Genomic DNA, 24,147 nt, shown 5'->3' with positions numbered 1-24,147 from the left:
TATCCGTTTGGGTTAACACCGCCCCTAGGCCAACTGGGCTCGCATCAACGAGGAGTTCAGTCTGCCTTTCTATGTTGAAGAAGGCCATGGTGGTGGAGGCAGATAGAGTGTCTTTGATTTGTTGAAATGCTTGTTGATGAGCTGCGGTCCATTCCCACTTCTGGTCTTTCTTTGTCAACTCCCTGAGCGGGCTTGCGATGCTAGCGAGGTCAGGAATGAAACGTGCGCAGTAGGTTGCCATCCCCATGAAGCTTCTCACTTCGGAGGCTGATTGTGGTGCTTTGGAGTCCCTTATGTCTCGCACTTTAGACGGGTCAGGGGACACGCCTTCTGCGCTGAAAATGTAGCCAAAGAAACATAGTTCACTTTTGCTGAATTCGCACTTTTCTGCGTTGAGTGTCAGGCCTGCTTCTTCGAGCCTTTTCAGGACTGCCGCTAGTCGTCGATGGTGCTCACTTTTGTTTGAGGCGTACACAAGGATGTCATCACTGATGTTGGTGGTTCCTTCTAATCCTGTGATGACCTTGCGGATTTCGTGTTGGAACACTTCTGCGGCAGATGATATCCCAAAATTGAGCCGTTTGTACCTCATCAGGCCGAGGTGAGAAGAAAAAGTGGTAATGTATCTTGACTCTTTGGATAGTCTTAGCTGGTGATAGCCTGATCTGAGGTCAAGTTTACTGAAGACTGTTGCTCCGGTGAGGTCTACGATGAGCTTGTCAATCGTGGGGGTTACATGGCGTTCCCTCCCAATGGCTACGTTGGGAAGCCTCATGTCTATACATATTCTTACTGCGTTCGGCTGTTTGGGTTTTTGAGCTACTACCATGGGCAAGACCCACGGAGTCGGTCCTGATGTTCTCTCAATGATCCCTTCTTCTTCGAGCTTGGCCAGTTCCTTTTCTACTGCGCCTCTCAGGTGGAATGGAATCCGTCTGTGTCGAACTGCTTTCGGTTCAATGGTGGGATCTATATGAAGCTTGATGGTTCTCCCCTTGAGGCACCCGATGCCCTGGAACAGCTTTCTGTGTCGTCTTAGTAGGTTGTTGAGTTTGTCATGTTGGAGGCCGAAAGCGAAATGCATTAGCTTCAGATTCTCTGCCTTTTTGCAGCTCAGTAGCGTCTCGCAGCCGGCATCCACTACGTATATGCGTGTACGGCAGTTGGTGTTCTCGTGGGCAAAGTCTGACTTGAAAGACCCTCGCACAGGGAGGAGTTTCTTACATCCGTAGGCATATAGCCTGACCTTCTTCTGGTGAAGGTTGGGTTTCGGGTGAAGTCTGGTGAATGCTGCCACTGGCATGACGTTCACTGTTGCGCCAGTGTCAATGACCACTTTTAGTGGTTCCCCATTGGAGAGAACAGTGCACAAAGGTCTTTTCCTCTGTCGTGACCGATGCGGTTCTACTGCTGATATTAGGTGTATGCGATGTACTTGTCTCCTTCCCTTTTTCCGTCTTCCTTTGTTTCTCCTTTCAGGGGATGTGCTGCTATCGTTGTCATCACTTTCGCTTGTGTCTGGGGACCTTTGGGACTCATCGACGGCTCTGGCTTTTCCTTTACGTGCTTGTTGGTGGGAGGATTCTCTGGGAGCAAACTTTTTCCGGCGTTCTTGCGTCGGGCGTGGGGCCGAGTCTTTGTCAGGCGGGTTCAGGCAGACCGCGGCATAGTGGTTGAGGCGATTGCATTTCCTGCACGTGGATCCCCATGCGGGGCAGGATTCGCCTTTGTGCCACGGGCCTCCGCACCACCTGCAGCTCTTGTCTCGCCCCTGTGATGGGTGGGGCCTCTGACCCTGCTTCGTGCGAATATTCTGATGTCTGGAGATGGCCGCCACGTTTTCTGCGGGTCCAGGGTTGTCCAGTGGCAGTCTTTGGATTGCTGCTTCCATTATCGCTACCTGGTCTTCCGTTTGCTCGCGGAGGCGCGCCATCTCGAGGATGCGTGACAGGCGTATGTTCCTTTCAGATAGTATGGCCCTTCCCAATTTTTCAGAGGATATCCCGTTGATGATCTGGAGACGGATGGCGAATTCTTCGCCTGGGAACTCACAGCCTACTGCCATTTCGCGAAGGCGAGCGTGAAATTTGTCCACTGTCTCTTTCTCCCGTTGCCTCGCCATGCAAAAGTGGAAACGTTCATAGTCTGGGTTGAGATCAGGTTTGAACATATTGGTGAGTGCTGATCTCGCTGCGTCATAGTTGTCTTCGTTACCGCGGTTCGGTGTGGCGTTGAAGAGGTGCAGAGCCGCTGCTCCGATGTTGAGTAGGAGGAAAGTGCGCATCTTCTTCGGCACGGTGATGTCTCTGGCGTCGAGATGCATTTCAAATTGTTGAAGCCAGATTTCCCACCTGATAGCAGCTCCTGTGGTGAATGGGTCGAACGGCGGCATGAATGTTGTCTGTGCTGGGTCGGGATGCTCATTGGAGAGGCTCCTCCTGGAGGATGAACTTGTGCTAGTCCTTACGGGGCTGGTGCTTGGGCTGGACATGTCGGTTTTCTGTGTGTTCCTTCCGGATTTGGGGCGCAGTCTGTAGGTGGCGGTGCTAGAGGTGTCTCTTCAACACCGTAGGGGGCAATGCCAATGGCATGTGTTAAGCTGCATAGTGCCTGCTTTGACCCACCAGACTTCTCCAGGAGATGCAGGAGGAGTGTTGAAATGACGTTTTGTCCATGCGGCGTGTGAGAGCCCCAGTCCTGAGTATCGGCGTGGCTTCAGCCGACATGTGCTGGTGTTGTACACAGCCACGTGACGTCGCGAGGTTGGTGTCTGCGACGTGTGGCTGTGTCGGAGGTGTGGCGCCGGTGCGGGTGTTGGCGCGCAGCTCCGCGTGTAGAGGAGGCGCGGATCCGCGTTGGGTCCGAAACCGGCTTCGTCGCCAGTGTGATGTTGCTGATGAGGCCCCGCAGCAGCTGGGGAGCGCGAGCGGGCCTGCTTGATGGCGCTGCGCGGGGTGGGCCGCAGCGCAAGAAAGGCGCGACTCATTCGTGAAGTGCTTAAACCCGGACTGGCGTTATTACGCCAGTTCCGGTGATTCCTTTATTACTTCTGTGTCATGTGACCCTCTACGTAAGGGCACGTGACACCAAGGGTGGTCCCATTTCATTCAATGGAAGTAAACATTTTCTGGTAAAGTCGCACGGTTTTGCTGGGTTTATGATCATGATCAAAACGGATACGCGAGTGTTACCCATTGGTATTTCAACATTACAGGTGACTGTATTTTAAGTTTGGAACATTGTTCGTGAAAGGGAATAAAAATGCAGCCTGTGATGTATGAAAAAAATATTAAAGAATGGTTTTACAAATATATTGTAATTAATACAGATCATATTCGGACACAAAAATAACAGAGACCACAAATACCTACACATAGTGATTTATAAGTTAATAACAGCGTCAAGAAAAAGAATCTGTCGCGTGCTATGTAAATGATCAATATTATTCAGTTATAAATTCCTGTGTTTTTTTCCGAGAATGGTTCGCCTGCGTGCTTTCCCTCGCGGAGGGGCTAACACTTGTTGTTTTACATTCTGGGGACCTGAAACTTCCTTTTCTGTCGCAATAAAAAGACGCCACCCTGCCAGTTTCCTTCCAGGGCTCTCTGGGCTCGGAGCCGGCCTGGCAGCGGGCTGCGTGAGCCCGTCCTCCCTTCCCCCTCCCAGAGCCCCTGCCAAGCAACACAAGACAGAAGTTCCTGAGGAGAAAAGAAACCCCTTTTGTGCGTCTGCTCTGTGTGTCACCACAAGGACAAAAAGCCTCCGGGGAAGGCAGGCAAGCACAGCGGCAGCGGCGGCGGCGGCACAGCCTCCCCGCCTGCCTCCGCCACCTCAGCCCCCGCCCACGGCCGCCTTATTGCCCGACTGCCGCCAGCGCCTCACACAACACGCTTCCATTCACATGCAAATTCTGCGCGGCATATCCCTCCGCCAACCGCTCCCGCTGCTCGGCGGCCCGTCGAGAGTCTCTCAAAAGAAATAGTTCCTCGTCGTTCTTTGACACCGAGAAAAAGTATACAGGAAGCGAGCAAGCCATCCATTCTAGTCAGAAACGTACCAGTTCGCACTGCGAATGGGCAATTGGCTCTTTTGTCAATTATAGTTTGACGCGGCTTAACGTTGAAGATAACGTAGCGGAAGGATATACGAGAGAATACAAAATAGTGTTCTTGGCGCACATTGTCAATAGCCGTAGCCTCTCAGACCTCAATAAGTAAACGAATTCAATGTACACTGAAAGTATGGGGCGGGATTATAAAACTGAAAAGGGAACACCATCAGTGTCCTGTGGTGTGAGGGAACCCCTGCTTCTAAAGATGTCTTGGAAGGGACGCGAGTGAAACACGCCCTCCACAGGTGAAGCGAACCCCATCCTCACTGACAGACAGTGAGTTACAGAAAATGAGTTTTAGCCTAAACCACAGGCGGTAAACCCCAAAACGAGCTCAGCCGAAAGATAACATAAGATTATCAAAACGAATGCTCTAGGGACAGAAAGCCGCGCCATCCAGTATCTTCCTGCCTGCTCCCCCTTCGCCTTTTTTTGGTCCATTCTTTGTTTATCGTGCTAATTTGTTTACTTTTCACGTGTTCTTTATTGTACCCCTTGGTTGTGCTCTTTTTTCTGGGCTTGTTAAGACACTGCTGTTTTACAATCCCATTTCTGTTGCCATTTCCTCTTGTTTAGATTGCCTCATTTTTGGTCACTGGACAATCCCTTTGCCTCCTGGCCTTTTCTTTAATAGACAGGCGTTATGCATTATTTCCAGCCATCTATTTTCCCTTATTATTATTTGTGTATTTTACTATGCTGCTTTCTTCTGGTTTCCATCCCTTACTTGTTGGTCCATTACATGTTTCGTGAGCTTTTTTCCTTTACCCCTTTGGGGTATTCTTCAATATATATTCTGATGTATTGCCCTTTTTAATTCCTCATATGCTATGTGTATGATTATGTGACCCTGTTATCTTTTTTACATGTTAGCTTGTTAGCTCCCATTTGCAATATTTTACTTACCATTTTTGGGTGATTTTGCTTCATTTTTTTACTAATATTTTGCTCTGCCTTTTCTATAGCAGCAAGGGCTACACTGTAAGCAGTGCATTCACATTGGCTTGAGGAGCAGTTACAGTATGCTCTGCTAAAATCGCCTGTTTCTAGCCTTCACTGCTGAAAAAGGCAGTTGATGAGTTAAAATGGCATGCTCTAATGGCATATGGATGTTTTGGACATTGACAATCGGGTCAGTATTCCAAATACCCATACGCTGGCAATTGGATCTAGAAGAAACGATTGGAACTGGCTAACTAAAATGTCCACCAGGGTTAGCAGATTGACCAGTCAGTGCCCCTCTTTCTATCAAACGTGGCCTTGGCATCACTTACTCTATGCCATCTTAAGATGGTGGTGTCCCAACGCGCTCGTCTTGGAAGCAAGATTACGCAGAGCAACACAGGCTTCAATCCCAGTCCACGCTTAGAAACCTCTTTAGTATTTAGCGCGTTATTAAAAAAACTATTATAATTATACATTAGTTACAAGTGGTGTAGAGGTTTTCTGTTTGGCACATATCGGTTCATGGAAAGAGGCCTCTACCCACTTTGTGACATGTCCTAAGCAGACAGTGTGCAACCTGTAAGTGGTCAGTGAGTTGCTGCCATTAAAGATGTCTAAAAAGGTAGCATTTATTATTAGGTACACACAATTTTGAGTGATATTTAGAAGAAGTCAGTTGTTGCTTTGATGTACTTCACATGTGAATCCCTGTAGAGCTCTGACAGCAGCATGTTTTTCCAAATGCAGTAGTCAATTAAGTTTAACACACAGGAGACCATGAAAATGGCCACGGTGCGTGGTATAAATCAAAATAACATAACACAGACCAGTTCAATTAGCAATAAAATTAGGAGCATCAATGGAACTACAGTGCAGTAGTCTGCCCAGGATTGTAAGTGCAGTGTATTTTCCACTTCAAGAGGACACTGAGATTACTTTTAAAGGGCAAAAGATTGCATTTGGAGGGCTACTATTTAATTGTGCTGGGCAAACACTACACATCTAACAAAACTGGAATTAATAGGGCCTGGCATGCCTTAAATGATGTGGTACACCCGCCATAGATGTTCTCGGTAGATCACATGAAAGTTGCTCAATCAGGTACTCATTGATAGCCGCCATCTTGGGTCCACCAAGTGTCCCCTCTGGTCGATAAGAAATGTATGGCAAGAGCATCACAAATATAGGAAACATGCAATGAAATAAGCATACAGACAAAAAGTCTGAATGGTCAGAGATTAAGGGAAAAGGGCAATTCAGAGAATAGAAGTAGCAAAATAGCAGCTGTTTTGGGAAATGGGAAAAGCCCAAGAAGAAAAACAAAGTGGTTTGAAGGGAAAAGATAAGGACACAATTAGATTGATTAAAAAGCAAAGGGGTCATCGAAAAGCTAGGAGAGAAGTAAAGGGGTAAACAACAACAAAAAAAACAGAGGACACTATATCACCAAAAAAACAAATCTAATAGGAGCAAAATAAATTCTGTTAAAATAAAGAACAAGGCAGCAGACAGCAAATGCAGTTTAACACTCCTGGAACAACTCTCTTCGTTGTGTGGGCGAGGCTTGTTTTGGGTGTTGTTTTTCCTGGGCGGCGCCTCTGGCTCATCTCTTTTGTCAGTCCATTGCGCTTGCGCGCGCGCTCCCCGGGGCCTGGCAGGGTTGATCGCTTCACTTTTCAGTCAGTGGCGCCTGAGCCGAGAGTGGAGGAGGTTCGGAACCAGACCCGCAGAGAGGAGACACCCGCTGCCCGGAGCGACTGCGAGAGGACCGGACCGCCCGGACTGGCGCTTATTTATTTACGGAACGGAACCTTCAACAGCACAACTTTTTTTTATTGTTTCTTCTTGGGACCTATGACAACTTAAAGCGCGGTTTAACACAGCCGAAGGATGCGGTTATTTGGCTCCGTCTTGTTGCTGCTGGCGATGCCCGCCCTGGCACCAGGTAACGAGGATCGATAACCCGGTTATGGAAGCTCTAGATCGCTTTTAATCCTTTTGCTTTTTAATTGGACCGGCCTGGAGGTGGGACTCGAACCTGTGTTGCGTGGATCGGGAGCGCGGAGCTCTAACCACTGCGCTACGGGGGCAAAGCTCTCAGAGCCATGGGCAGGAGCGCAACACGCGGAAATCTGTCATTTCTGGGCAAGCGGTTCAGGTTTTTTTTTAATATATATATAGCTTGTGTTGTGGGGAAATAGAGAAAATATATCATTAAGCGAGCCATAACGAAAGTGAAAATAAATGCATGGGTTTATTGATCTCAAAAGTTGCACTTATTCTAAGCATCTGTAATGATGCGCCTTGCTGAAACAGTGCTGCTTTTCCAGTAAAGTGTACAAAGGATTTGATGTTCCGAAAGTTATAGGGGGTTTAGTTTTCAATGTGTTGCTTATGAAGGACTGAAAAAGTAACTCAACTTTCTGGTGTGTTAAAAGTTTGTGCATTTTGTTGCTGTGTATTGAAGCTTCGCATGCGTTTGATGGGAAACCGGCGTGCAGTTTGTGAGTCCCCGCAAACTCCGTGCACCGGCTGTATTATTGCATAGTAACGCAACCCTTGTGGGGATGTCACACCTCCCTCCTTGCACACACGGCACAATTGATGGGGTCGGCCTGCAGAACTTGTATTTCTGCAGGCATATTTCACCGAGGACTTGTGCAAGACCGATCATGCACAGACAGACCTCCTACTGGGATCGTCAGTTTCACGTTGTGCAAGTGGGGCCGAGTAGGGGGACTTCTGGTGGAAAATACACCTCGGATTAGTGTGTAGCTTTGAAGCGGGGGGTGTGAGGGGTTTGCGGAAGCAGGCAGGATGCGTGCGGGAGGTCGAGTCGCACCTCGAAAGACCCCGCTGTGTGTTAAACTGCGATAGGCACTGGGGGTGGAGGGAAGGGGGGGGGTGGAGTTGTGAGTTTTCACAGGGACGTTTTGATGGGATGTTTTTTAGGGGATACATGCGGTCCTGCCAGAGATTGTAACCCAGGACAGCTCGAAGCAGTAAGCGACACAAAGCAGCCATTGGTTATGCGCTTTCGAATCTAGCAGGTGGCATAGGGGAAACAAACGAGCATCGCTGCAGATGGAGTACGGCGGCTCAGGTGGAATAATGGGATGGCTAAGGAGGGGGCGGGGGGGAGTAAGGGGAACAGGGAGGCCGGCCGGATACTGGACGGAGTAGGGGACACAAAGTGGCCGACGAGACACGTTCAGAGTGTGCATGAAATCTAAAGACATCACGTGGGATACTTTGAAGCACAAAGACCCTCGCAGCAGGTTGCAAGAGCGGGCAGGAAGGCTGGTCTGATACTCTCTGTGCGTCTGGTTGTATGTATACTTGCAGATTGAGGTGACACAAAGGGGGCTTGCAAGATACCAGACGGGGTAGTGGTCAGAGCAGGGCCTATGGGGGAATGTTAAAGGGAGTAGGGGGCCCAAAGGGGCCGACGGGGTACTTTCAGATGGTGCATAACATATATTGAAATCATTTGGGATGCTTTGAAGCATAAAGACCCCAAGAGCAGGATACAGCGGGCTGGGGGCTCGTAGTTGGTAGGGTCGCAGAAGTACCTGGTGTATTTTTCACGTTGAGAAGGGTGCAAGATACCTGTATTGTACTTTCAGGTGGAGTAGATTGCACACATGAACTTGGAGAATATCTTAACAGGGAGTGGGGGTCATCATGGGGGCGTTTCTGAGGGAGCAGGGAGACTATGCACGCAGGGACAGACAGGTTAAATTTTGATGAAGCCACGGACACAAAAGAGACGTTCCGGGCTTAGATTGGGCACAGAAGGGTCTACAGATTACGTTTGGATGGAGCCTGGGCTCCAGGGCACCCGGCAGGAGGGAGCATGTGGCATTGCTTGAGCAGGGGGTCCCATCAGGAGGGAGCAAGGGCTCCAGAGGGACCCAGCACGAGGGAGCAGGGGGCATTGATTGAGCCTGGGCTCCAGGGGGAGGCAGAAGGAGGGAGCGGGGGATATTGATTGAGCCTGAGCTCCAGTGGCACCCAGCAGGCTGGAGCAGGGGCATTGATTGAGCCTAGGCTCCAGGGGGACCCAGCAGGGGGCATTCATTGAGGATATGCTCTAGCAGGGGGCATTGTTTGAGCCTGGGCTCCAAGGGGAGACCAACAGGAGGGAGCATGGGGTATTGATTGAGCCTGAGCTCCAGGGGGGCCGGCAGGAGGGAGCATGGGGCATTGATTGAGCAGGGGTTCGGGGGGGGGGGCAGCATGGGGCATTAGTTGAGCCTGGGCTCTATGGGGACCAAGCAGGAGGGAGAAGGGGGCGGAGGCGTTGATTGAGCCTGGGCTCCAGGGGACCCAGCGGGGGACATTGATTGAGCATATGCTTTAGGGGGGGCAAACATGGGGCATTGATTGAGCCTGGGACCCAGCAGGGAGGGGGCATTGATTGAGCCTGGGCTCCAGCAGGGAGGGGGCATTGATTGAGCCTGGGCTCCAAGGGGGCCCAGCAGGCGGGAGCAGGGGCATTGATTGAGCCTGTGCTCCAGGGAGCAGGAAGGGACGTTCAGGGTAGTTAGAGATGGATACAGAGGGATCTGCAGGAGTGAGGAGGCAAGGAGTGCTAAGGGACATGCAGGGTAGTTGGAGGTTGAACACCAAGGGGCAAACAGGTTACGTTTTGATGGAGTAAGGCTCCAGGGGAGCCAGCAGGAGGGAGTTTGGGGCACAAAAGGACACGCGGGGTAGAGATTGGGGTTGAGAGGGGGCTGGAGGTTAAGTTTGGATGGAACTGGTGAACCAGCAGAGAGGAGGGGGGCAAGGGGCAGACATGAACTTGCAGGGTAGCTGGCGAGCCGGTACAGAGGGTCCTGCAGCAGGATACCCCCAAAGGAAGCAGGGGGTTCGTTCGAAGTGATAGCGGGGAACCACGGCACCCGCAGCGAGGTTTGAGAAGAAAGCGTCTGTTTAAGCGGGCGGATGAGGACGCTTTAGCTGCTTGGATGTGGGGCAGCCAGGGCCTGGACCGGAAAAGACACTTGTGCTCTGAGCAGAGGATGTGCGAAGAGGAACTTGAATACATTAGCCGATGGCAGATCACACGGCGCGCACTTAGGAAGCGCCGCCTCGCTTGCTGCTTGCTCTGCAGACCAGGCTCATCTCTGTGTCATTTTGAGCGACGCGTTTTGGTGTTCAGCATATTTCAACCGAGAAGTAGAATCGGCCCATCTTTACAACTGTCTAGTGTTTGCTTTACGTTGTATTGAAGGGGCAATGTGTGTGTTGGTGGTATTGTGCTCGTGTCAAACAGCCTTCCCGTGTGGGAGTAATGCATTACTAAATGAAACCTTTTGCTCCCCTGGCTACCGTTTGGTGTATGAAATAATTGCTTGTGGGGGCTCTTAAAAGTAGACGACTTCGCCCCCAGAAAGTCGGCTGTGGATCGCCCTGCTGAGCCCTAATGTCAGGAGCTGTGTTACCGAAGAATAGGCCTCTGGGCCAAGAGTGTGCTGTGGTGCTACCCAATAGATGCTCGGGCTTCCCAGGAGTCACCCCTTAGGGTGCCTGGTGGGATGCATAGGCCGCCTGTCTACATGCAAGAATGGGGGGTCTCTCTAGGAAAGGGTCGACTCCCCCGGGTCTTTTCCAGGACACCCGTGAATTCTGAACGTGCGCATTACTTAAGTCCTTGAATGGCACAATTGTATGGTAGTGTTGTCCCTGGTGCATTAAAAGAGCGACCCCAAGGATTAAATAAAAAGTGAGTCTTTCGGATGTTTCTGCGTTGACCCTTGCACTCTCGAAGAAGGTGCCAATGGCTGTCTGAGAGTTGGCCCTCAAAGTTTGAAGTTGTGGTCCCTGGGCTCTTTGCAAATGGTCTAATAGTGGGCACATGGTCTGTTAAAGAGTGACCCTGTGGGCTCTCTAATAGTGGGCACATGGTCTGTGAATGAGTGGGCCCGTGGGCTCTCTGATAGAGGGCACATGGTCTGTGAATGAGTGGGCCCGTGGGCTCTCTGATAGAGGGCACATGGTATATGAAAGAGTGGGCCTGTGGGCTCTCTGGGGGCATACGTTATTTGTATTTACTGGTGCTATTTATTTACCTTTTTTAAAAAAAAATGGCTACTGAGCTCTCTTAATAGTTTGGCCCTTGGAGTAGGTGGGGGTTCTCGTAGGGGGCTTTTAGTGTCAGTAAGAGTGGCACGCGGGCACTGGGTTCTCTTGCTTTGCCAGGTTATAGGGGCTATCATAGAGTGGGGGGCTTTGGATCACGAGGTGTGTGATCTCCTGTCCCTGTAATGATGGACCGACCCTTCCACTGGGCACGGGCCATGCAGCCTGGCCCCTCGAGCACGGGCCACTCCGCAGTTTCTGTGCAGCTGCCTCCATCTCTGAGGCACTGACATGGCCCCTGACGTCAGATTTCCTGTTTGGTTGCTTTTTTTCGCTGTGAAGGTTTGGGCGGATGTTCGTTCCGAGGTCTTATGCAGAATAACTGTGTTTTGTGGGGGAAGGGAGCCGTCAAAAGGAAATATTGCGCAGAATGTACAAAAAGCTGAACACGAGCTGCCCACGAGGCCGCGGGGAATGTACAGGCCACGCGGAGGCCCCTGCCAGCGACCCACTGGCATTAGAAGGGGTTCTGCCAACACCTGGGAGGTTGTATGGGACCCGCTGTTGGGACGCCGCACTTACCCCAGTGGGGCATCTGCTAGTGTTGGGGCCCCCACGCGAGACTCGTGTGTGGCGCAGCGAATGGGGGTTACTCTGCCAACACCTGGGCCACCAACATATATATCGGAGTTGGTTCTCTCAGCAATCTGTCCACCCCAACATGACCCAGGGTGTGTGCCAACACACGAGCGCCCTCTGTTGGCCCAGATGGGCACTTGCAGCTGTTTGGACGCCCTGCGTGTGCACCCGAGGCAGCCCCGCGTGCCCCCATGGTGCCCTGCCGCCACCCCCGTGTGTGCGGAATTGTGGATGGCAGTGCCCAGCACGCGCACACTGCCACTGGAATCATAACCGAAGGAAATGGATGGTGCTGCAGGCGCGCTCGCGGAATCCGCTTTGATGAAGAGGGCATGCACGCGACCCCCAGAGCCTCTCCCTACACACACACACACACACGCCCCCCCCCGCCAGCCCCCGGGAGTGCCTGCCGAGCCACCTGCCCGTGTTCTTTTATTACTATTCCAGGGCACGTTGAATACTCCTAAACCAGAGACCGCGCTCGGGGCAGCGCGCGCGTGCGTGCGTGTGTGCGTGCGCCATTCATTTTTAGTCCACGGGCCGCAAAGCGCTTGAATGCGTGGCCCGCACGCGGCAATTACACGTCTGTGAAGCTGCACTGGGGTGGCTGCGCACTACTGGAGCGTCTGGGAGGGAGGTGCCCAGCCACGGGTGTCGGTGCAGGCCCACAACGGTGACATTGTCGCGCGGCCTACATGTGCCGCCTGTGGACCGGGGTGTTCTGTCGGGGCTTTCCGCCCCGAATCCCAGAAGGGGTCCTCGCCCCCTGCCCTGCCCCCCTGAGTCAGAGCAGGAAAGCCCATCGTGTCACCGCTGTCTTGCGTGCGTGTGTGTGACTGGAATCGCACCGCCGGGGCTGTCCTGCCCGCCGCCCTGTCTGCGGGATTTGCATAGCCGAGATCAAAGCTGGCGGCGGGGGGGGGGGGGGGGGGGGGGTGCACCTATCGCTGTCCCGCCCCCGGCCGCGGGAGACAGAGCCGCTGTGTGCTGTGCCTGCTGGGGGGAGGCGGGGCCTAGGCAGGAGGCTTGGGTATCACGGGTGCCCCGTGCGCCGGATCCCGGCCCACTGTACACAAAGCACCCATGTGTCCCCGGCTCGCTACAATGGCCGGCTCTGATTTCCCCATTTGTTTAAAATCAGAGTGCTCCCTGCTCAGCAGCTGTTGCTGTTTTTTTCCCACGGGCTTGGGAGGGAAGGGCGCGCATGTTTGCTGGGGAGACACAATCGCCCTCGACCCTCCAGGGCACCTCGTGAAGGGGTCATCATGAATATTTCAACAGTTGGCCCTTCTCCCTGCCCTCTTGGGCCCAGCACTGCGCTCGCCTTACATTCATTCACTCATCTTGTACTTTGCGAGGCGGGCTGGCCTACTTGCTTTTCAGGAGATCGCGAGATAGGCCTCGCCCCCCATCCTGCCCCCTACCTTTGTCGGCCGGTAGGGCTGGGATAGCGACTGTCGCGGGTCAGGCGGAGACACGTAGATGACTCGTCCCAGCCCCCCTAGCCTTTTCAAGGCCTGTAGGTCGATTATACGATTGCACAGCACAGGGACATCTCTTTTCCAGTCCTGGTATTTCACATAAAAATCAAATGCATTTTGGTAGTTGTAGTCTTCATTAACTATAATTGTGCCAATGCTACTTGAGTGCCCAATCCCAACGATTTCTTAAAGAAAGCACATGACAGAATAGTTTCCCAGTGACATAGTCATCTGTTCACCCTACCTGTAGGTCACTCGCACACAGCCCTATATATATTATCCACCCAACCACATAGTACCTTTCACAATTACACAAATGAACATTTCCTCTCTTTCATAATTCATCACACGTTTGCTAGTATATCTTTATGCAGCATCTTTGTAAGTGTATTGGTTTACTTTCTGTTATGTATTTTAATGGGCACCATAGCGATGCGATGCCAGGGTGCTGTACAAAGTTATCTCGATGATGGCATGCCCCACCGTGACATTCAGATGATGCTGAGCTAGACATGTGTTTAGTTTTGGCTATAAGGTGGAGCTTTAGTGCCACCTTTAGACAAAGCTATTGTATTGGAGTACAGCTAGGGGGAGATGGCATATGAAGGGGGCACAATGCTTGTGGGTGTTGTTTGGTTATTTACCCACCAATTGACCGCCCATGGCCATGCTAAACCCTATTGCTAGTCCCACCCTCGTTTGCCCTTACCCACCCAAAACACACCCTTCTGCGATCTCTTTGAGCTAGCTTAAGCAAGCTTTAACCTCAAAGTTTGAGCTCAAAGGGCCTGCCAGTGTTTTTTCAAAGCAGTTTTCTGCAACTTAATGGTCTAATTCGAGCTGTAAACATGCAATTTGTGTAAATAAAAATGTCTCAACCAGGTCTGCCTTCAGCCACTTGATTTATAAGCAGTATGTAGTTAAAACCAACACTGGCAAAGCCAACCCTTTTGGCTTATGTATAGGTATTAGGCCTTTGCTCGACACTGCTATTATATGCTCAAGTACTTGCACTTTTTTCCAGCTGCTACCATTAATGGCCAGTTAGTACCATTACGGCAGCGCCTGGGAAATGTCTTTCCCTTGTCTACACAAAAGCCACAACTGTTGGAATTGCCAATGCTTGTTTCGTTGTATTCTGGGGCCTTAGTCCCGGGTTTATGATGAGGGTTGGGGTAACAAAACTACTGATCCCAGAATCCAAATACAATATATACTCAACAAAGGCTACAAATAACAGAATGGATGTATTTGTAAAATAAAAACCCGGGATTGGAGAATGGTCCCCCTGTGACTTGGAGCCATGTAATCATCACTCAATGCCCACACGACCTCGGGCAGAAATGATATCAACTAGTACATTCATTAGCAAATTAATTCTCGTTTTTGGGCGCTGATGCAAGATGACATAAGTACAGTCATGCACATTAGCACATGGCAGGCATTATTGGCTGCCTCTTGGCCAATCAGAGTGCTTTGAATGCAGCCAATAATCTCTGGCATTGCCAGATTCCTATCATTCTTCTACCACAGTGTGCTCATGGCCTCGTAGACCACGGGAAGGGACACCGTCACCTGGGTGGCCAGCACCCACTGATGGCTGCCATCTTTGGAACATTATCTCGCAATGAAGCCCCCTCTGCCTCGGTCTGTCAGGCCTTTTGAAGCACTGTTTTAGTGGTCTCTGGCCATAGTTTGGAACTGTCCAGCCATCTAATCGATAAGCAGCATCCCTTAGACATTGTGTGACTTTTACTATCCAGCGCATGCGCACAGTAAGTGTTAGACAGTGCAGAAGTCACAACAGGTGCTGATCTATTTTTTTTAATTCTGCTTTTAAAGCACAAAGTGACACTGGGTGAAAATGGAGCCATACCACACATCAGACCCAGTAAACCAGCTGTGTGTTTGTGTGTACCAGTGGAATGTACACATCCAGTAAACTCAAGATGTGGGGCACCTTTGAAGAATGCTGGTATGTGTTCATCGGGTGTATGGCACTTGGACTTATAAGTTGCGTGCTGCAGTCACTTCACTTCCTGGGCAGCGTTTGTGCCAGCTGAAGCGGGAAAACTTATAGGAACTGAGCTCACTGCACAAATAGCCCACAAGATATCAGGCACGCCAATCGAGCACTTGCCAACACATACACGGTGTGCTGGCAAAAAAAAATGACAGGCGTGCAAACTCAATACCAAATGCCAAGGACTCCCTCATCAAGGATCCCATTTTTGGCATCTTTGCTCTTTAACACTTCTGGGCTACTTTCTTTTTTACTAGTTAAGCTTTTGCCTTATTTTCAGATTGAATTCACCATACTGTCACTTGACAACCCTTTTAGGAACTCGGAATATTTTGCCAACTAAAAGACGACATTGCAAAAGAAAGTGATAACCGCCAGATTCCTGCGTCTGGTTTCAGAGGAAAAAGGCCTTGAGACCTCAGGTTTACAGTTCCTCGCCATTGAGCCTCCTCACTAAAAATAGATGCAGCGTGAGGAATCAAAGCTGAAACTAGTCATGTTGATGGTTCTCGGAGGCCGCATGCGGAGCACACAATCTCTTGAAATCTGCGCAGCAGAATAAAATAAATAAATAAAAATGGCGGGGGGCAGCTATTGCACTGACCCTCTTCGCTAGACACATCCTCATAAAATACGGCAGCAAGGAGATAGACCCATCACAGATCCGGCTCGTCCATAAGCTTGACCTGTGATGCTGCTTTATGTCAGACATTTCCTGCAGATGGAGGGCTGCACGGGCCCAAATTTCCCTTCAGGTGGAGGTCTTTCGCCCAGGGGTCTCCACCTGAAGGTAAATCAGGTGCTGCCAGGCCTCATTGTATAGAGGCAGACGCCACACAAGAGATGGGTGTGGGTGCCACTGCAGAAGGCCCAGGTGGAGGTAAGTAGCCCCAGGGAGATCCCTGACACGAGTGTCTACTTGCCCACCTTTATTGGGGTCCGGGTCCTAAATGGACCCCTACAACACCGTCCGTACATTTCTGAGGTTCTCGGGCCTTCACCAGATCGTGAGATGGTAAAATGGATCATTTGGTTAGAGCCATCTTTGGTCCACAAAGTATCAGCGATGCTCTACACCCTCCTCGAAGGGGCGTGCATTATTTTGACTGGGCCATTTAGCTCTGTCCAGGACACGCTAAATCCTGCTGTGAGTCAAGCGACGGCCTTGACAGGCACGCCCATAGCAGTACATATTGATAGAAATTGACAGGCGGATCAACACGTCAAGACCCCATGTAGCCTTCCCATTCCCAGCTGCCATTAATGCTGCAGACTCTACTTGGCCCCCACTCTGACTTGACTACCTTTGGCCTCCACCCCGCCCCAGCCTGGTTGATATTTCCCCCACTACCGCTGGGTGACAGTTCAAGAACCGTCTCTTTGTAGATTTCGGTGTAGTTAAGCCGGCCGACCAGCCCCGTTTGACTGTTCATCTTCGTCCTGTTATAAGCGGCCGAACCCGGCACGTACTTGGCAGACTTTGTCACTTCTAGACGGCCACTGACACGTGTGATCTTGTCGATCAGCTGCAGTGACGTATGCTCTCCTCTTGCAGTACAACCGGGAGGTTCCCGCCGTGTGCCGGCCCTGTTTCCCCTGCCCTGCAGTGCTCCTGTGCGTAGGGGTGTCTTCCCGGGGCTTCTGGAGCACGTCAGCCATCACATGGGGTGGATGTGTTTATTCTCTGGGGCTCATGGTCTGCGGTATTTCACATGCAAAGTGCCATGTGTTCCTCAGAGTCAGAGTGACACCGACCGTGTAATGACTGTCTGAAAGGCAGCTGGCTTCCAAACGTGTAGTCGCGTCAGTGTCATCTTAGCCGTGAGCCGCAGCACTTTTCGCTGGGTGAGCTCCCGCGTAGCCGAAGGCACGGGGCCATGGGAGACCTAGCGACACCCCCACTTTCCTTAAAGGACAATCTTTCCTATCATGGGCTTGAAGAATAGCCCGGTTGACTGACAGTGAAGGAGGCCCTCTGTCTACAACCCATATACTTGCCTTTTCACCTTATGCCCAACACAACGATTCAGTGTTGCTAAGCAGCATTCAGCCAGAGGTTAACCGTAACTTCAGTGTCTTTCATCTCTGCATTGGGACTCCACAAATGAAGTGGGACATATACCTGCTCGGTGATAGTGCGCGGCACACATGTCCTTTAACATATTAACATTCTGATTTAATAAAAAAAATAAAAGAATCGGTCTTCCTGCAGCTCTGACTCCCGTGATTACTCACCATTGACTGTGCTGGCTGGCTCGGACTGATGGGAGTTGTAGTCCAAAACATCTGCCAAGTCAAAGGTTGCAGGCCCCTGTTGTAAATAGTTCTGGTATTAAAATGGCTCATTAATTGGAAGGTCTTGGTGGCAGACAACCTATTAGATGTGTATGGAGATGCGTGCACTCTCTCCCCATCACCAATTAGACTCTGGAATTGTAATTCGAATGCATTTCATGTCTGCATCACACATGTTTTGTGACAGACCTTCCCTGAGCAGCCCAGGTGTTTTCCAGCCAGTTCGCCTGGAATGCTACAATCCAGCTAGGAGGGTTCCTTCAAGTGTCCAGTTCTTTTGGCGTTGCATCTAAGCCTGATGTTACTAAATATGACAACTAGAGTTTCTTTTATGCCAAGGCCATCCCTTGGTGATACAACTGGATAGCTACCAGGTTTCCCCAAAGCAAAAGTCTGCAAACTTTGGCTTTCCAGAGGTTTTGGACTACAATCGCCACCAGTTCTAGCAAGCAAAGTGAATGGTGAGGGTCATAAGGGTTGTAGTCCAAAACATCTGAAGGTTGCAGAACTCAGCCCCATAAGATGGAGAACATTTTGCTCAAAGGTCAGGCAGTATTTCCCAAACTTTATTTGGCCATGTGCCCTGATGGCTGAAGGGGAAAGCCAGTGAAAGACCTTTTCAAGACAATGCAGGGCCTCAAAGCTCGTGCAAGCGGCTGAAGACTGCTGACAAGACATCTTAAGTCTCTCATTTAAATATATGAAGCAAGTGCATGATTCCGAAGAGGCTTAAGTGCAGAGTTGTCAACGTGTTCCATGTCTGCTGTGTGCAACCCCTCCCCTCCAGCGGCTTCCTTTGCATTCTGGGACTTGTAGTTTTGTCTTGTGCATTGTGAACACTGGACTAGAAGCTCCTGGATACAAAGACACAAGAGGGCTGGGTACACTGTACACATCTGGCATGGAACAGGTTGCCAGCTATGGTGCACCGAGAGGCATCAGCATGCCACCTAGGAGAGTGGCAGGTTTCCCTTGGACCACATTGGACATGGATAACCCATCCCCCAGAGGGTGAAACACACACTGAAAGGCAAGACGCACTTTTCTGCTCGACACATTTCTAAAGGTGACCCAAATAGGAGAGCTTCCCGTGAGTGTGAGCTTTGGGGGGAGATCATGTGATGTGCCAGGACTAATGGATGCGTGGTGAACATAGGCTAGCCTATGCATGGCCCACACAGCATTTTCTAATAGAATTAGCCATTTTCATCTCTGCCCCAGGAACTCTTGGCTTACTCTTGCTTTGGTGCATGCCCCCTGCCTTGGCACATGCCTCGGGGTATAGTGCGCCCGACTGGCCCGCCGCATGCCTCATGTCTACACCACCCCAAGCCGAGCCTGCTCTTAGCAGCGCCCTCCAGGGACTCTGACAGGCTCCACCCATCAGCCCCTGGAAGCCTGTAGCGCTTTATCTCCGTTCATAACTTTCACATGCCAATCTCCTGGCACAGAGGTCGCCTGTGTCTGCAGGGCAGGGGTTTGCACAAGCAAAGGATTGCAGCAAGGGGGCTTGCACAAGCAAAGGATTGCAGCAAGGGGGCTTGCACAAGCAAAGGATTGCAGCAAGGGGGCTTGCACAAGGAAAGGATTGCAGCAAGGGGGCTTGCACAAGCAAAGGATTGCAGCTAGAGTGCTTACACGTAGGGTGGGGCTTTAAGCAAGGGTTTGCACAAGGAAAGAATTGCAGCTAGAGTGCTTACATGGATGGGGGCTTCAAGCAAGGGTTTGCACAAGAAAAGGATTGCAGCAAGGGGGCTTGCTCAAGGAAATAATTGCAGCTAGAGTGCTTACATGGATGGGGGCTTCAAGCAAGGGTTTGCACAAGAAAAGGATTGCAGCAAGGGGGCTTGCACAAGGAAAGAATTGCAGCTAGAGTGCTTACATGGATGGGGGCTTCAAGCAAGGGTTTGCACAAGGAAAGAATTGCAGCTAGAGTGCTTACATGGATGGGGCTTCAAGCAAGGGTTTGCACAAGAAAAGGATTGCAGCAAGGGGGCTTGCACAAGGAAAGAATTGCAGCTAGAGTGCTTACATGGATGGGGGCTTCAAGCAAGGGTTTGCACAAGAAAAGGATTGCAGCTAGGGTGCTTACACGGATGGTGGCGCTTCAGGCAGGGATTTGCACAAGCAAAGGATTGCAGCAAGGGGGCTTGCACAAGGAAAGAATTGCAGCTAGAGTGCTTACATGGATGGGGCTTCAAGCAAGGGTTTGCACAAGAAAAGGATTGCAGCAAGGGGGCTTGCACAAGGAAAGAATTGCAGCTAGAGTGCTTACATGGATGGGGGCTTCAAGCAAGGGTTTGTACAAGAAAAGGATTGCAGCAAGGGGGCTTGCACAAGGAAAGAATTGCAGCTAGAGTGCTTACATGGATGGGGGCTTCAAGCAAGGGTTTGCACAAGAAAAGGATTGCAGCAAGGGGGCTTGCACAAGGAAAGAATTGCAGCTAGAGTGCTTACATGGATGGGGGCTTCAAGCACGGGTTTGCACAAGAAAAGGATTGCAGCTAGGGTGCTTACACGGATGGTGGCGCTTCAAGCAGGGATTTGCACAAGCAAAGGATTGCAGCTAGGGTGCTTACACGGATGGTGGGGCTTCGAGCAAGGGTTTGCACAAGGAAAGGGTTGCAGCTAGGGTGCTTACACGTATGGTGGGGCTTCAAGCAAGGGTTTTCACAAGCAAAGGATTGCAGCTAGGGTGCTTACATGTAGGGTGGGGCTTCAAGCAAGGGTTTGCACCAGCAAAGGATTGCAGCTAGGGTGCTTACATGTAGGGTGGGGCTTCAAACAAGGGTTTGCACAAGCAAAGGATTGCAGCTAGGATGCTTAAAAGTATTAAAAGAGGATGAGAAAAAAAATCCATGAATTTCAAGAACGTTTTTAAATTGCCATGCTTAACTAAAGCCAAAAGAGGCCCAAACTCTTAAGCCACTACTCTTGTTCTCCAGTGAAAGACCCTTTCTGCAGTGAAATGTTAATGCTTTCTATGATCCCGATGTACGCAACAATGGATCGCATTGACACCACTGGAAACTAGGAAGGGCCCTTTCGGGTTTTCAGAGACTTGCTTGGGTGTAAACACGGAGTAAAGATGGATGAAATCTGAATGAACCCTTTGCTTTGTTTCTAGCACTACGATGTACTCAACCAGGCGAAAGATGTATGCATGGCGGAAAGTGCGAAACCGTCCCCAATGGAACCTACGTCTGCACGTGAGTGTTTTATTTCTATTAGATACCTCCATCTCGTGATGTAGTTCATGGACAATGTGTGTAATGTAAACGGCCTCCACCCAGAAATGCGACCATCACTCTTCTGCTTTGCCTGAGAATAGCGGTGCTTCTTAGCTTTAGGTCAAATGTTCAGACTTTTTTCGGGAGGCACAAGTCTCATCATAGTCCTTGTGAATTCGCAGTCTTTGGGATATTAGAACCGCGTCCACGTATGCGTACAAAAAAGGCTATAGAAAAATCTATGACTGTGTGGAAAATGTGAATGAAAAATGTGATACATGTTCCCAGTGATTAGTGACAGTGTTTCTGTTTCCCCTGTATCAGTTTTCATTAACTTCTGCCCTCAGTTGAAATGTGTTGAAAATCAATTTCATGCATGGGATGTCAATATGTTGCCACTTACACACCTGTAATTTCAGAGGCTGATTCGCCCCACCTCCCCCAAGACTGAAACTGACACACTAGACCATGGCCTTTTATTTTTTGGAATGCTTGGGGATGCTCTAGTCCATGGTCTAGTAGTCAATGTTAGAAGTTTAATGGGTGTTGAGGGATCATGGGAATGGTAGTTCAAAATATCTGGTTAGCCGCAAGCTAAAGAGACCTGTGTAGCATACTGCAGGAAAAATGGTCATTAAAAAGCAGCAATTTGGACACATCAGCTGTGGAAGGCTGGAAGTGAGACTCGCGGGGCCTGATTCAAGCAAGCGGTTTATAATGGTGCAGTCCCATAGGAAAACGCTCTGTGAATCAGGCCCTTGGTGTGCATCAGCTCATATTGGTGTTAGCGGGAACATCAGTGGTAGCTTTGAGTGAAAGAAAGGCGCTGCATCCATGATGTCAATGGTTTCCTCTGTGGATGCGAGAGAAGTAAAAACGAGTGTTCACAATGTATCCAACATATGCCATGGCGAGCAAGCGTCCCACAACCACGTGCGCTGGCTGGCAAATATGGCCGCTCCTTTGTCCGCAGCCTGTCTGTTGTGCTTCGGTGCGTTCCCTCCCAGTTTGGGATTATTGAAGGTCTTGTATTTCTCATCCAGGAGACTCTACAGACTCTTGGCACATCCTGAAAAGCTCCACACCGTGGCCCTGGTGATTGCTTTTCAAGACACAAGAATAGAGCCCAGGCGCCCACAATGAGCGCAAAGCCAATCTTTTTTCCTCGAAGAGAAAGCTGACTGGCAGGTTGTATTTGCTTTCCGAGCAGATGCCGGGGCAGGCTGCGTCTAAGAAAGGAAAACTGACCATACCGAGGACTATGAAGGGCCTTTGCAGTTGCAAAACTTTGCTGCAAGCCCATTTTGAGAAATATCTTTCGAAAGTCTAAGGCATCCCCATTCCCTGTGCTGAGTGGCATCTTTCGCAGGCAGCATGGACTTGTTTTGGGTGTCTGCCTGTTCCCTTCTGCCATCCACTCCCTCCGCCCCGGCCAATCCTCCAATGAAAAACGTTTGCAAATGAATCGGGCCCATGAGCAATTTAGGAGACAAAGGCCCGCCTCTCTTTGTGGGCCGCTAATGAATGCACGCCACTTTTGGGCGAACAGAAGCCTCGCGGACGCTTGACGCTCTAAATCTTGTTTCCTTTCATTCAGGGAGCGACAGCTGGGGTTCGGTCGAAATTCGGCGGCCATTGTTCGGGGAGGCAGATTAATGCCGTGTGACTAATCATGTGTGGCTTCCCAGAATGCATAACTGCCCCCTTTCCCCGTGGCCTTTCACTCTCCGCGAACCTTGCGCCGGCGATTTGCATTATTGCTTGGGCAGATGGCGGCAGGATTTGCTGCCCTGGTGGCGTCTTTGCCAGATCTAGCAAAACAAGTTCAGAAAACCCCCCCTCCCCCCCACCGCTCCTCTTTTGGGGAGAGGCTTCATAATTTGGTTGGAGATCATGTTGGGGCACCTGTTGCTGCTTTTCCAGGGATTGTTGCTGGCCGAATGGCAACGCCCACTGAGGCATTTCCGCAACAGGCAGCCCCATGATTTTGCAACAGGGTTGCATGTGCAACAGTTGTGTCTGCAGCAGGTGCACAGCCAAGTCATGGCATCTCTACAGTTAGAGCGTGTATTATTGTGCCTGTTGATAGGCACACGCGGTGTCATGGAGAGACGTCCTAGTGTGACAGATCACGTTTTATTATATCATGGGACAGTCAGTCGGGAACTGAAATATTACTGATCGCTGATGCGTTTGGTGGTACGGAGTGGTTTGTATAATCCAATCGGGCAAGGAATATTGAGTCAAAGCAGACACGCAGACCAATGAGTAGGGTATATTCCATTTCAGAAATGTTATGTTGGGATCTGTTGCTGGGATCTATCTCTACAGCACCGGCTACCATCTGCATGGTCTTTAGGCGCTCTGGATGTACGCTCTGCCATGTGTGTGTAGGGAGGGATCTTACATGGCAGTGGGGCGTTGGGACCTTTTTCAACCATTGAGGCTACACACCCTATGGACCATGGTCATCCTCTTGCTCGGTTATGAAAAAGACTGCTCTTGCGTCTCCCCCCCTTTTCAGATCGCCGCAACGCATGGGTGGCAGCGGAGAAGACGAGGGAGGCCATCCTCTTCCTAGCGCACCTCTGAACTTGTTTTCATGGAACATCTATCTGTGCGGAGCGTGGGATAACCTTGACGCCTCTGGAAACATCTGTTATTGGGTGTGTTAGCATGGCACACATAGCGGCTGCCTTTCGGAATGGGACATCTGATGGTGGCTTTGGCCCAGGTTTTTATAGAGCAGGTGTCGTCCCATTGTTAAAACACAGACTGTGCTATTCATTGTCATTTCATTGAGCAAGGGTCGCCCTGAAGTTCAGGTGGGGCGCTGTCCTTGTAGATAATGTCTGATGACTAATGGGAGTGAGTAAGAGCCCTTTCAATGTTAAATCCGGAGGCCCTGCTTACATACATCCAGTGACTTTAGCAAGCACTCATCACCTACATTTGATGTTTTTATCTAGTAGACAGTCAACCACAATCAGTAGACATCGGTCCAACTAATTAGAAATGAATGTTTTCATGTATGCAGGCTTGCTTTAACCCACTGGTATTTCTGAAGGGAATACAGCAAAACACGTGATCAGGACACATGTTTACAAAGCCCATCAAATTCCTGCTAACCCCTAAACGAAATCGATTTGGAAGTGGGGTCCAACCTGCTGTAGAAGCAAAGCCCCTGCTCTAGTGGAGCAACACTCTGGTGTGCTACGCTGGGTGATGACTCTTTAAGGGGAGCAGTCATTAGTTTAAGTGAAAGGGAGTTGGTGCCCCTCGCCCCTCTGTAAAGGTAATATTCCATTGGTAGATGCCAGCTTCTTCTCTTCATGT

The 24,147-nt window shown here is 50.4% G+C and overlaps 1 protein-coding gene across 1 annotated transcript in view; it reads left to right on the top strand.

Annotated features, from left to right (window-relative positions):
* Positions 1-6,728: 6,728 nt before the first annotated feature.
* The window catches only part of NOTCH1 (notch receptor 1), a 120,419-nt gene continuing 103,000 nt past the window's right edge, over positions 6,729-24,147 (top strand). The window contains exons 1-2 of the mRNA XM_069609590.1: positions 6,729-7,001; positions 20,709-20,790. Of these exons, the coding sequence (XP_069465691.1) occupies positions 6,947-7,001; positions 20,709-20,790 (137 nt within the window). The 5' untranslated portion in view covers positions 6,729-6,946. The remainder of the gene's footprint in view (positions 7,002-20,708; positions 20,791-24,147) is intronic.

Source organism: Ambystoma mexicanum, chromosome 8, assembly GCF_040938575.1.
Source record: "Ambystoma mexicanum isolate Mex_15411 chromosome 8, UKY_AmexF1_1, whole genome shotgun sequence".
Lineage (NCBI taxonomy): Eukaryota > Metazoa > Chordata > Amphibia > Caudata > Ambystomatidae > Ambystoma > Ambystoma mexicanum.
The sequence above is the reverse complement of the archived record's forward strand: the minus strand, read 5'-3'. Positions and strand labels throughout refer to the sequence as shown.